General features: G+C 42.0%; 1 protein-coding gene across 2 annotated transcripts in view; it reads right to left on the bottom strand.

Moving 5' to 3' along the window:
• The window catches only part of dip2bb (disco-interacting protein 2 homolog Bb), a 42,501-nt gene that overhangs the window by 19,166 nt on the left and 8,291 nt on the right, over window positions 1-15,044 (bottom strand). For both annotated transcript variants that reach the window (XM_058632357.1, XM_058632358.1), the window contains exons 2-5: window positions 5,420-5,491; window positions 4,629-4,787; window positions 1,481-1,606; window positions 1,016-1,399 (exon numbers count right to left, since the gene is read on the bottom strand). In XM_058632357.1, coding sequence (XP_058488340.1) covers window positions 1,016-1,399; window positions 1,481-1,606; window positions 4,629-4,787; window positions 5,420-5,491 — 741 coding nt within the window. The remainder of the gene's footprint in view (window positions 1-1,015; window positions 1,400-1,480; window positions 1,607-4,628; window positions 4,788-5,419; window positions 5,492-15,044) is intronic.

Here is a 15,044-nt window from a genome sequence, read left to right as displayed (position 1 = left end):
CCCAACTCTAAAGATTCTGCTCTCTTTGTAATAACAGTGCTACTCACTGGACTGTTGGAAAGGTTAGGACACAATGAACAGTGCTGTGCAATGACCTTCCATGTGTACATACACACACACACAAACTTGTTTTTATATCTTAGTTAGGACACTCCCAGACATTATGCATTCCTGAGCCTACCTCTGACCCTTATTGTAAACTCAATTCTAACCCTAAAACCAGGTCTTCATCCTGAAAAAAAGCCCTTTAAAGTTGTGGGGCGCAGACAAAATGTCCCCACAAAGATAGGTTTGTAAGTTTTTTGGACCTCACAAAGAAGTACAAGTAAACACAGAGAGAGAGAGTCTGGTTACCATGACTTCAGAGGACATTACATTCACTCGAGTTACATTCATTTCCTGGAGCGTTACTCTAGAAATATCTTCATTCTCTTCTTTGTTACGTGCTCACCAGTGACACTTGGTCCTGTTAGCATAACTGTTAGCAAAGATGGCTGACACTGTTTACATTCTGGGAATGAGGTCCCGTCCCCCTACGAGTGGGTCTAAAAAGAGCGGAATTAGCGTTGCAGACCAAGTGTGACTGGTGGGCACGTAACAAAAAAAAGAATGAAGATATTTCTCGACTGAGAGGAAACAGGAGTTTTTCAAAAATACTAAAAATACTACCCCTATTCTAGTAAGACGAAGCTAAATGCAAATCGGTGTATTAAAGTAGTCCTTTAACTTCATCACTAAAACATGTCTTCACCTTAAAATGTAATAATTTAAGTTATGGGGACTTGTTTTTGTCCCTCTAAGGAAGACAAATCCCCATTATGTGACGGTGTAAACAGATTTAGGTCCCCACAACACAAGTAACACCTCATATACCTGGAACACACACACACAGGCTTGTGCAGCACTTCTTCTTGACTTCCATTAATTTGTACTTGGTATAAAAATATATATATATATATATGTATGTATATATATATATATATAATACATATAATACATATAAGCGGTGTCTCACCAATGCGACTGTGAGCCAACATGTCTGCCAAAGCTGTAGTGTGGGGCTGTTGTTGAGACTGTGGCTGTGGCTGTTGCTGAGGCTGAGGCTGAGGCTGAGGCTGAGGCTGTTGCTGAGGCTGAGGCTGGTGTTGGTATTGAGGCTGATACAAAGGTTGGTACTGTGGTTTGTACTGGGGCTGAGGCTGAGCTTGGCTCTGAGGCTGTGGTTTGGCCTCTCCATGGGACAGGGTGGAGGAGGCTGAGGAGGAGGTGGATGAGCCCTGCACAGAGTGGTTGATCCAACAATCTGGGCTCTGCAGGCTGGGACTGACCAAAGACTGAGGAGCAACCACTGATGACTGTCTGCGCACAGACGTCTCATCTTCAGAGCCGGATGAGGAGTCTACAAAAGACAGAGGGGATGAAATTCGGTTAAAGGTCAAATCTGTCTGAAAAGACTCGAGGACTGTTTTTACTGTCTCACCTGGTGGTGTACGGGTATTAATGGGAGACTGGACGTAAGTGGAGCGCCGCTTGGTGGGCATGGGCAGTGCCATCTTCTCCTCTTTATGTTTAGCCAGGGCAGCTTGTACTGCCTCAGTATGGATATCTGCAGAAACAGAGAACAATACACACTGAGTTAGCTTGGCCCTGTTGGCTTTGGATCTGATTAAAAACAACTTAAAAAAAGGGAAAATTATATTTTGCCCAGGGCACATAGTCGTGGTCTTCTTTTTCCCCCACAGTGGCTTTTTTATTGTGTTTTTTTTTATTATTTCTATTATGTAGAGCCTTTAAAATTGCATTGTTTTCCTAACTGCTGCTTGAATATTACTATTATTATTGTTTCTGTTAGATCCTTGAGCTGTGAGAAGGTCACTGGATCCCATCTGAAAGTTCCCTAAGAAAAACCTTTTCTCTAAAACATATCAAGGGTACAAGCTCGGGCTGAATGTCAATTGTGGTTTTAAAGCAATATTGTTTTCAGCATCAATTCAATATCGACTGTGTAATAGATTTAAAATGCGATGGAGCATTATCATAGGAGACACCAAAATAATAATCCTGCCTTTTACTTAATGCACGGATGAGAACTTAAAGATTTCAATCACCATTTATGTAGTAAATTTTTTTTTTTAAACTCTCACTATCACTGAAATAGATTGCTTCTTCACTTGCGGCTAAAAGAAAAGATTTAATCCTGGGTCAGTTTTGCAGCATCATATAGCCCTAAATTACAGCCTGTGATATTTGCTGAGTGTACGAGTGAGAAATTGTGAGTTCAACTTAAAAACAACTCATTGATGATCCCTAACAGGAAATGTGACGCCTGAAAAACTTAAAGACAAACAAAAGGAATCAAGCGTCCATACAAAAGTCACTTCCTAGAGTCAAAACTGTACCAGGCGTTGATGTGTGGAACCGTTTGTGCACAATTATCTATTATCTTATAAAACAAATGTTACTTCATATGTCGGTGTCAAGATAAATACAGATAGAAGAACAGAACATATTAAAATCATGACATAAATCACAGGTTGATGAGCTCGCAGCTCACACACACATTCAAATGATAGTGATGATGTGAAGGTAAACATGGCTTTATATGGAGTTGCATTATCAAAGCATGAATTAAAGTCAAAGGAAAATTCTATGAGCTCTATGACGGTTTCACATCCACACAGCCACAGCATTCAGGCCGCTAAACAATATAAACACAACAAAAACCCACGGACAAATCACACCTATTAACTCAGGGGACATGATTTCCATTCAGCACATTTCAATAAATCATGAAGCGCGGTTCATTACACAACAAGCAGCAGCAGCAGCAGCAGCAGCAGAAGCAGTGGGAGCCATAATTACATAATTGGCACTGTGGAGAACAGACAGACTGCTTGGAGCTAAATCATCTTCACTGATAATGTGCTGTTACCAACACTCACTCACACAGGAGTGGCGGGTGAAGCTCACTCTCTACACTTGCCCCGGAGAGTAAGGGCCGACGCCATGGCGACAAACAGGTTGTGGGTGTGTTTTACATTGGCTTTAATTAGCAGTGAGATTTAAGAGACTTAAAGGCCTCAACCTAATATTATCTTTCTTATGAGCCCCCTTGGTTTAATATTGTGATTTTGAAACAGAACGGGAAATGAGAGGCAATTCAATTAAAATTCTGTTCTGCACTTTCTCTGCAGCTCATTCAGTGATTGTTATTGGTGGAGATTTTTGTCTCATTACCTCTTCTCTTTTATTTTAGTGTTTTATTTTAATCATGCAAGAAATGTGTCTTTAGGTATGAAAAAAAACAACTTAATCTGTTGATGTTCTGTAGATTTATGGCTTTAGTGAACTGAAACATGAAACATCTTTTGGTGGAACTGTCATGAAACACTGGACACACATTTAAAAAGGTACAGAGTGTAAAATGAATCAACATTAATTGTTTGCAAGTTGCACACTGGACCATTAAAGTATAAAAAATAAGGACTTCAATTATAAGGGTTATAAGTACAAATTGTTACTGTACTTAAATACAAAATTCCCGTATCTGTATTTATATTTATAATTCTAGCAACTTTTATTTGAATCCACTACATTCCTAAATAAATTGTGTACTTTTAATTTGATATTTTCCCTAACTATCTTTGCTACTACCAGATAAAATCAGAAGAAGAAGACTTGGTAAATGGTCTATATGTATGACCACTCAAAGCTGCTTTACACCTCATTAGCCATTCACCCACTCACACCCATTCACTCTCACATTCATATGCATCTTCTATCACACTTCTTTTTAATAGCCATTCACACGCTGCCGGCAGAGCTGTCAGGAGCAACATGGGGTTAAGTGTCTATTCCAAGGACACATATCGAGTAGTGGAGCCGGGAATAACCTTCCAGGTGAAAGACAACTCACTCTACCACTGAGCTACCATCACTCAATTCTAACTCCTCACTTTTTCAATGCTTTTACTTCTAAAACTTAAGTTCTTTTTACACCAGAAAATGACTTTTGATACTTAAGTACAGTAAATGTCATAAACTTTAAGACTTTTACTTAAGTAATATTATAAAAAGTGACTTCAACTTCTGCCAAAGTCATTTTCTGGTAAGATACTTGTACCTTTACTCAAACACAATGTCTGAATTTATATACAACTGAAATATCCAACAGACTGACTCTACTCAGCCTCTTGTTTCTCTCCACTCCTCTAAAATAAACACCCTCACACTTAACCTTAAGAAGAGAAAAGAAATCAGAAGTGAAACAGTTGTTTTGTGGGCACATCTGGAGAGAGGACGATTATAAAGTCTGTACCTCAGCAAACAGACACACGGTGCGCTCTGCTGCTCTGTTTTTCTTTAACCTCTCCAATGACAGGTTCTACTCTCCTCACTGCCTCCTTACACATAGCCAGGCAGTGACATCACTCTGCTTACAGGAAGTAATGGTCCTCACTGAGGGGCTACACACACACACACACACACACACACACACACACACGCATTGATCTCAAAAACAGCTGAGTGAAACTGAAGTTAGCGGCAAAACACATCTCATCAGTGAGCGTTGTTTCAGAGCGAAGCTGAATATTTGTGTTTCTTTTAACGTGTGTGCTCTTTTTGACCTGATCTGTAGCGATCATCCCTGGTTCCTCCGCCTCGATGTGTTCTGCGTGAGCGACGTTCTCGGTACCGGGATGAGCTGGAAGGTGGAGGAGCATGGCTGGAGGAGGAACTGGGAGGAGGAGGAGGAGGCTTGGAGTCGTTCTGAGGGGGCGGTTCCACTGGAAAAACAAACAAAGATGTGAGAAGCTTGATATTCTCCTTTTTTTTCAAAAAAGGGCATTTTAGTTGCAGCAAACAGTCAACAGTAAACCTCAAGAAGCCGGAGATCTTCACTTAACATTGAGAAGCAAAACATTAAATTGTGTTTTCCTAGAAACAGAGCAGACATGTTTCTTCTTCTTACCATTCCTGCTTTACGGAGATCTATTCTTTACTTTAATAAAGCAAACTTTACTGCTTAGTGGTTACGTGGTAGCCAGACTTTCTCTTCAACCATCAGCGGGGACGTGAGATGGGACATGAGCAGAGGCAGGGACTGTACCACTGGGAGGCAGCAGTGAGCATTATCAAGCCATTTACCAGTGATATTTGCAGAAACAGCCACTTTTCCAAACATTTACTGCAGCCTGTGTCTTGTTAACTCTCCCACAGTTATTCTAAAACACAGCGAGGGTAACATTTAGTGTTTGTTTTGGTTTCTAAAGTACATTTTAAGAGTGGTGTCCACCTTAAAAATAACCTCTTGTTATAACAAGACGTTGTCTGCAAGAACACTGATTTTGATTCATGAGTGTGCAGCCAGAGAAGAAACAACAGAGATTGAAAACAAGCAACACAGTTGTTTTTTTACCTGGAGTGTGAATGATGTAAGGAGCCAGGAGCTTAGTCCTTTTCTTCTCATAGCCCTTCTGCGTAATATCACCTGTAAAATAAAACCAAACATGAAGCTATTTGTTACAATATTTTCTCACATCACGTGACATAACAAGTATTCATATTTCTTCGTGATAAAAACACACATAAACCCCTCAGTTCAATGGTGACATCATCTTTGTGGTAAGGACTAAGAGTTGGGGCACATTCGAGTATTCTCTCCATGGTTTGATGATGAATTTTAACACGAATTCTAACAACTCTCGCTCATGTGTCTCAATGAAGTAAACCACAACCTGTTCAAACACAAGAGTGGTGATAGAGGATGGAGCAACCAGAACAACGAGACAAAAAATGGTAAAAACAACAACAACAACAGAAAAGGGGAGACGGATGCAGGCATCTACAGAGGAGACTGAGGGCGTTAAAGTTGTGGCTCAGTTCCAGCCCCAAATATGAAACGGAGAGAAAGGGAGAAAACAGGACTAAATTTGGAAACTTACGGAAGTGTGGGCAGGAGATAGGATGATTCAGAAATGCAGAAAGAAGACAAGAGAGGTGGAAGACTCAGAGGGAAAACATGACTGATGAGCTCACACAGGAGGAGATGATGCTGAGCAGTGGGAGGAATGACACAGGTGAGTGACGGCACATCCCAAGGACAGAAGAGGAGGAATCCTGAGTCACGAGTGAGAGGTGAGAGAAGAGTGTCCCTTCAACTCCCCCTTGTTCGCTTCCCTGCCGGCAGCCCATCTGCATCTTCCTCCACCGCAATCAAATGCAACACAGGCTGACGAAGGCTTTTCGAAAAAGGCCCCGAGGAGACGCAGTGACTCGGCCAAAACCCTCTGTGGGCAAAACTGTCCGATATTACAACACAGACTAAAAATCCATCTGTTGAGCCCGCCCTCACTGTTCTCCCAACTGTTTTGAACAGTGATGCTTCATTCACATCGTCAGCCAAGCGCTGCTCTCACACCTCATCTTCACACAGAGACTGTCAAGACGCGGGAGGAAAACAGGAGAGGAGAGATTATCAAGTCAAATCTGTCAAACAGAGTTGTTTCCTGTGTGATATTTGCCAGTGTGACAGGTGATCCCGATACTCTTCCATAGACAGATCACCTCTCAGAGCCCCTAGCTTTAATCCCTGATTAAAACTGAGATGAGGTGCACAGCAATAAAAGGCTAAAGCTGTCTGCTAATGATGTCGTCTTTTTTTTCCCCCATTTACATCACAGAGAAACTACAGATAAGGATTTCCCGGCAACGCAGGTGAACACTGACAGTCCAAGGGCTCATAGTAGGGACTTTGTGTCTGAAACTGATATCACAACCGTGAGTATCTACTGATATTGATATCAGTCTGATATACAGGAGTTGTAAGATGTACGCTGATGCATTAGCGCCCAGTGATAAAAAGCCATTTCATTTTTACTGCCTGTGCTTAGTGATGTATTCACATGATATTTAAGGGTTTTGATTGTATTGGATTTAGTATTGGACAGATAACATTATTACATATTCTATCAGCTCATCCCTAGATTCCCTCATCCCTCATTGTTATTTCCATTGTTTCCGTTGGTTAAAAAATCATTAGGATAAGACTTTATTAATCCCATGATGGGGAGATTCAGTCGTTGCAGCAACATGAAGGCGGTCACAGTGTGAAATAATGTATAAATATAAATCAAAGAAAAGGTAACCGTTATTGTAGGCACATAAATCAATATATATGACAATTATATATACATATATAGAAAAAGTTGAAAATGTGTATAATAATTGACAGCCTGTAGGGTATTACACAGTATAAAAAGGAATATTGCACACATTAGAATGTGATGAAGTGATTATTGTTGCTGATTCGAGTTGAATAGTCTTCAACCATACTGTAACTGTGTGGTGCAGGCCAGGGGTGCGAGGTGTTGTCCACCTCCTCGATGGAGACCAGTGGACTAACCCGTTAGTTCAGTCTCTTCCTATCATTGTCCCTGCTGCTTCCTGTCCAGCTCACCACGGTGTAGTGGACCACAGAGGCCACCACAGCATCATAAAACAAGTCCTCTTTGTCCGCTCACGAAGAAATCTCAAAAACACTGTGGCATCGCTATAAAGACGTTTGAAGGGGCCACAAACAACAGAGCGACACATGTAGCCAGATATATAATTATCATATTTGTGCAATGTCATGGTTAGGGAGGGACCTCCTCTGTTTTTGTCTTCTGTGTTTGTGTGGGTGTGTGTGTGTGTGTGCTCGGTGGACGTGGCCAGACTGGATTCTGAAGTCCCTCCTCAACACCTCACCTGCAGCTCATCTTTTCATCAAGACTCCAATCCTGCTCTGCTACCCAGTATGGTATACATCGAGTCTGTTTTTATATCATCCATATTTTTCACCTGTGTTCCACGTCCGCCTGCCTCTCAGCCTGGAAACCCACTTCACCACTACTCCTCCACCTGACCAGACAACTCAAAGTTACTCTTCATTATTTCTGTAAAATAAACTCGCTAAACCCTGTGTTTGTAACATTAAAAAGGTTTTTGTTGTCCTTTTATATTGTTTATACCTATTTTTGCAGGCCTATTACCTTTGCAGCATCATATCATCAGACTGTAGTTATTCTGTGTAAAACAGGCCCCATGTCAGTCAACACTGAACTCATGTCAGGCACAACCAAAGAGTGAGTGCACTCCAAAGTCATTTTAAGTGAAATATCTGGCATGTTTGCTCAGTATCATAGACAATAAATGAATCAAAAATACTTATAAAACACAGTTTAATACAGACTCGCCGGTGAAAGAGAAAGCGCTGATGTTTGGAGGAGGGTAAAGTCCACTCCTTTATCACATCTGGAGGAAAAATTGAAGAAAGGCAAACAGTTCCATAAGTAATGCATGAATGGTACAGTTGGCCTCGCTCAGTCACATGATTTATTTTTAGCTCATGTGAACAGGCAGTTTCTCTGCAGAAAGATAGAGAGAGAGAGAGAGAGAGCGAGAGAGAGAGAGAGATGGAAGATGGAGAGATGGGGGAGGGGCTGGTGTGGCATTAAACGGACCTCAACGTAATCACTCTTCCATCTGGATGATTTGAATTTCATCTGTTTCTTTAATGCTCATAGAAGCTCCAGCAGTGGGAGCTAAAGAGTTAAACCCTTTTAGAAGGTAAATCCTACAAGTGAACTACGGACGAACAGACACATACAATCACAATGTGGCAAAGTGGAATATGAGAGGAACAAGAGGAGCTCTTGTTGTTTTTGCTTTATCTTTTAATCCAGTGTATGTTTGCTAGATAGACAGACCTTACTGATCTACAGCACTTAAACTACACAAAGTATCAAATATAACAGAGGAAACACAAAATAGATTGATAAATAAAAAGAAAATAGAAAAAGAAGGATACACACGTCATGAATTCACAGAGAGTATATGGAATACAATATTAGAATAAAAAAATGTATAAAAGATCCAGATGACACAGTTATGCAGATAATACAGAGTGAAAACTTTGAATGTGTATGAATAATCCAATCGACAACACAGTAAGTATATACAGAGTGCAAGTGAGCAGTTCACGCAATGAGCTGATGCAGAGGATATGAATTAAGTTGCTGATTTTCTCATTTGTGTACAATCTAGGGACACACAGAGGCGCACGTGGCTAGCAGCTGTTGCCTCACAGCAAGAACATTGCTGGTTCACGTCCCGGTCTGGGCCCCTATGATGGACTGGCGACCTGTTCAGGATGTACCCTGCCCATTTTGCCCCATATGTCAGCTGGGACTGGCTCCAGCAGCCCTGTGACCCTCTTATTGAGGATAAAGCGGTAGACGATGAATGGATGGCGTAAAATCTAAAAAATTAAATCTACAATTACACTCAGTTGTGTAAGAGGCAAAGCACAGTTTCATGGAGGTTTTATCCCACTCTTCTACTTCGGTCTTGAACTGCAAAACAAATCTACACTACACTTGTTAAATATCACATTCAGGCTTATAATCCCCTTATCTTCAAGGAAAGGATCTTTATTGTCATTATACGACCGCTAAGTCAGGTCGACGGTTGATCAGAGCTGCTGCGACTGAGGGCGCGGCCACAAGGGACAGACCTGACCGAATGTGTCTAGCATTCATTCATACAACCGGTGAGCTCAGAGGAAACCCACGCAGACACGGGGAGAACATGCAAACTCCACACAGAGAGGTCCCATTCCACCAATGTATCTTAACGCTTCAGCAAACCAAGACATTTTGGACAATGCTATGCTTCCGAGTTAGTGGCAACAGTTTGAGGAAGAACCTTTAAAGGTAAAGGGACTTGACTTGCTCCCACTTTCTCACAGTGACCCGATCACGTCCGTCTCAGTGATGTCAGTCAGAATCAAACCACTTCAGTCAGGGTTGCATGAGGCTGCCACAGCTCTCCTGCGATCACCTCAAGACTTTTTCACTGTGAGCAGAATCACGAAACCTGCATCTTCTCCCAGCTCCATACACACTCATTTGTGAGCCCTGAATTATGTGAATAGCAGGGAGACTGCTCTCTCCTCCTACCCCGCAGGCACTCTGTCTGAATAGTAATTAGCTACCGACCTCTATTCTTCTTGCCTGCTTTTTCCTCTCCCTCATCGCAGCTCGTCGCTCAGTTGCTTTCTCATGAAACTGATTAGATTTTTCAAAACCTGCTAACTGGACACAGCACAAAGCACGTTACAATATTGAACAGAGAGACCAGGATGTCCGTGGTGTTACCTCGCAGAAAACAAACTATCTCAACAAGATATGAAGATAAAACACTATAAAAACACATCGTCATGCGTCTGCCAGAATTTAGACTTCGGTTGTCGGATTACTGCAACAAACTGAAATATTTAAGTCCAGGATGAAAGATGACACGTGTCGGGGTGTGTTCATTTTGCAAAGCAATCTCCTTGTGTCAAAAGAGCTGTTGCACGTGTTTATGTGTAGAACAAACATCCTACACAAACCTCCCAGCAGCCTCCTCTTAACAACAGGCCATAGAACTCACACTGAGCCAGTACAGTAGATCACCCACTCGCTGCGTCCACACAGTCACACACAGCTGATCTTTGACATGCTGTCAACACTCCCTCTTGAGTCATTGCCTGAGAAAAGTTAGTTCTCTTTCTCTTATATAGTTTGCCGTCAGAGAGATATCTGATATTCAATATTACGTTGTTAAAAAGGGGTTTTCCTGTATGTCTGGCCATTTTCTTTCTCTGTAAAATAAGAGCACAGCTACATAACAAGTTCAGTTTTTAACATGTAGTCTATTAGAAACATGATTAGCCTAATGATCATGACTGGTCGTGTGAATAATAGCAACAACATATGTGGAATGACAGGTGTGTCTATGCATGTACATGCTTGTACGTGACTGACATTTACGGCCCAGGAAGTCAGAATCTTCTGTTTTAACACAATAATCACTGTTTGACAGAGTTACCTGCATCTTGGATAAAAAAATGTCCCGGCTCCTTGTTATCTTACAGTTCTTTAATCGTATTTATGATGTCTTGAAAATCATTTTGTTCACAGTTTCTTTAATATCAGCCTCAGGACTGGAGGGGGAAAAATCTTACATTATTCAAATGAACACAATCCTTGCACACAGTTTGTGTGTGTGTGTGTGTGTGTGTGTGTGTGTGTGCAAGTTTAGGAATGCAAGACAATAAAACTGGTATTACAGGCACTGGTGAATGAAAGAAGTGCTTTAAAAGACCCTAAAGCCTTTACACACACAAACACACACAAACACACACACACACACTGGTTTCCATGACTTCAGAGGACATTGCATTGACTTACATTCATTTCCTGGCGACTTAGTCGATCCTTAACCATAATTACTAGTGACCTAATCCTAACCCTGACCCTGACCTTAATCTAACCCTCAGCCTAACTCTCTTCACCTTAAAATGTAGTAATTTACGTTATGGGGACTTGATTTTTGTCCCCGTAATGTGACTGTGTAAACAGATGTAGGTCCCCACAACATAAGGAATACCAAGTACACACACACGGAGAGAGAGAGTTGCTTAGGCCTCAAGTGATTCTCTCTCTCTCTCTCTCTCTGAAACAGCAGGCAGGGTGTGGCCAACTCAGGTAACAGAATGAATCATGTTTCCCTACACACACACACACACACGTGTGTGCAGCATTGGTAGTGAGAACACTCAGACATAATGCATTCCCCAGCCCTTAACCCTAACCTTAAGCATCAAATTGCCTAAGCTAAACCCAATTCTAACCCTATAGCCAAGCTTTAACCCTCAAAAAGCCCCTTTAAAAGTGACAGAACGCAAGGACCAGCCAGAATCTCCTCACTTTTCCCAAAACTTTTTCAAAATGTCCTCACTCCCTGTGGTTTCTAAGTTTTTTGGTCCTCACAATGATACTCATACAAGAACAAACACACAGCTATTCTTGGTAGGATACTTCATTGACTTCCATAACCATTGCCAAACTGCCTTAACCTAAAACCATAATAGACAAATTTGCCCTAAAGTTCACCAATTCTGGAGAAATTAGGTTCTGCCTCATTTGGAGCAGGTTTTTGTGTCCCGACGACGTCAGTGTTTATGCCAGAAAAGGTCCTAAGGAGGTAACAAATACAAGTATAGAAGAGAATGGGAGACATGGAGCTTAAACCAGTGTCCATGTTCTCAGGGAAAATCACCCAGTTGGTACACATCCTTACCCGTCAGCTATCAGTACACTGAGTTAACTAAATATCTGACAGGACTCAGCCAGTGGCAGTTAACCCTGTACTTCACTTCCTAAAGTGGACTTTGTTTCCTCAAAAAGGCGTGGCTCACACACCTGACACACTACACTACAGCGCTTGAATTCAAACCTACTACACTACTACACACCAGCTACAGCTTATCATCCTGTGGGATTTACAAAACAGACTCTCGTGAGTGGTGAAACTGATATACGTGTGTGGCATAATGAACATCTCTGATGCAAGATTGTACCCCAGTGTAACATTTTTTTTAGCCATACCAACAAAAGGTGCTTACTCACATGAGCACATGACCTGCAGTCAAGTCAAGTCTTGTCTACTCTGGCCTATTTGTTCATGCACAGTCCACGTTAACAAACAATACAACAGCTGCAGAGCCTGATCCAGCCCATCCTGTCTGAGGAGAAAAGAGAAAACTCTGGGCATTTAACATTTCTTAAACAAATCCGTCCCCCTGCAGACAGGTTGCTCATCTCTGTATGTTTGCCCTGCCCAAACTGTCCAGGGTGTAAACCACTTTCCCCCCCGTGTCAGCTGGGATTGGCTCCAGCGAGCCTCATGTGGATGATAAAGCAGGAGACAATGAATAAACTAAAGACTGAATAAAACCAGTGAGCACTGAAATAGTCAACACTTACCGCCACCGTTAATCTAAGCACAGGCTCACAACAAGGAGAAAGTAACAAGAAGCTAAAGAGAAACTTGGATTAAGTGGCAGGGGATTCTCTGATGTGCAGAGTCTGAAACACTCAATAATTCAGTGAACAACACAGTGACCAGACTACTAACTCCCCTCTCCCTCCCACTGTCAGCCTCACTGTCGCGTCATTTGCTTGCAGAAGAGAGAAAACATAGTTTGCAGACTGGGTTGATTCCAATTATCAGAGCGATTTGGTGAAAACACAAGTCAGAAGAGGTGGAAAGACAAACTGCAGTTCACTGTGGACATGAAAGTGAGATTGGTTCAGCTGCCCAACAGTGTGTGTCAGTGTGGAGGTCTGCACTCGGGTTGCATCTAAATTATTCAATATTTTTTGTAAACAAATATTCTTTGTGTTGTCTGTTAATGTCACTGTGTCTAAGTCAATATCAATACTAGACATAAGGTGTCACACAATACTGGAGATCCTCTTTTTTTTGTAGTTCGTGGCCCGGAGTGCTAACTGGAGATCAGCTCTGTTCAAAAGTCAAAAGGGACAGTCGTTATTGACCAGTGATTCCAGAGTAACCTTTCAACACAGTGTGATCTGAGAGGAAACCAACACTTCCCCTCCTCTGCAGCCTCACAAAGACATCTGCAGAGTCACAGGTGCTCCTGTTGGTGATCCACTGCACCTATTCTGCATCGAGATGTTTCTAGAGTATCGAGATGGTTTGGTCATTCCTGACACATTTCCAGTGTCCAGCGGGAGTGCTGAACGTGGACGTGTAGTGCAAGACAATTAAATAAAATAGATTTGGCGTCTGGGATGCTCCCTGATATGACGACGAGAAGTCTAGCATGTTAGTCTGACATCTACTACGACGTGCTCCTGGACGTTGACCAAGAGGATAACAGAGTGCTCTGACACGGCGTAACAAACAGACATAAATATTCAGTGCATGTTAAAAGTCAGATTTTAGTCCCATCAAGACAATAATTCGGTTTTCTTGTTAGTAAAATCAAGCTAGTCTTAGTCAGACTAACATACCTAGACAATGTGATTCATAGTCTGATTACTCCTACATGAAGGCTGGAGTCGGACTTGGCGTTCTGCGTGGGTGGTGTCAGATGTACACGGCCAAAAAATCGATTTCCTCCTCCGCATGTAAACTCGGACTCTGCAAGTCGTCCTATTGCCTGTCTTAGTCAGACTATGGCCTTAGCTCGATTATACTGTGCATGTAAACATACTGAGTGACTGCACACATTACCTCAAGTTCTCTCTGAAGGACAACAGTCCATATTGTCCTCTTTGGGACTACCAGAGCACAAGACCGCGAGCATCACCCACAACGCTTCTATAGCCATGATTGACAACTCCTTGCCCCGCCTCCCCAATGACCAATGAACTCATGATTGGTCGGGGTCATTCTTGCAGTGTTGCCAATTCCGCGAACAAGACGCAGCAAGAATCTGTGCCACTGTAATTGATTGATAATCTGACATGGTGACCACCGTGAAAGACAAAAATATTGTGTATTCTGATTTTGGCATTAGATTTAAAAAAAGAAACATCAGCAGACAGTTTAAAGAGACGGGGAGATTGTTTCAAGTCCTTTGTTGCGTAGGTGGTGTGTATGTCTCAGCACGGACAGGCAGGACGCGGGTGTTTTCACAACCTGGGGGTGAAACTCAACAATTAACTACTTTTCCCAGCAATCCTGCCCAGTGCAGCTTTAATACGTTTTAAAATAGACAGGCTGCATCATCCTTCCTTCTTTCCCTGTCAGTGCTGCACAGGCCCCACATGCATAAGTAAACGCCATGTGAGCACAGCGACACATTGGCTACATCCATAAAACAACATTTTTATTTTATTTTTAGCAGATTTTCCATCCAGATAAGCCTTTTCAGCTCCATATCAGTAGATCGCTGCGTCCATACACGCACACCTGAAAACACATTACACATGACCATGCGGGTACACTGGGCATGCACGTAAACACTCTACTCTGCAGTGGTTTGCTTTGTTACAGAAAGTACAACTAATGACAAACAACGGTGAAACGTAAGAGCAGGGATTTTTGTTTTCAGAGCGATGAAGAGCGGAAACGGAAGTGGAAAATTGTCTTTTTTCTTTACATCTGCGTGTAGTAAATAAAACCAACACACCATTTATTCAGGT

Source organism: Solea solea, chromosome 6 (assembly GCF_958295425.1).
Source record: "Solea solea chromosome 6, fSolSol10.1, whole genome shotgun sequence".
In the NCBI taxonomy this organism is placed as follows: domain Eukaryota; kingdom Metazoa; phylum Chordata; class Actinopteri; order Pleuronectiformes; family Soleidae; genus Solea; species Solea solea.
Note: the sequence above shows the minus strand (reverse complement) of the source record. Positions and strands in the feature narration are given on the sequence as shown.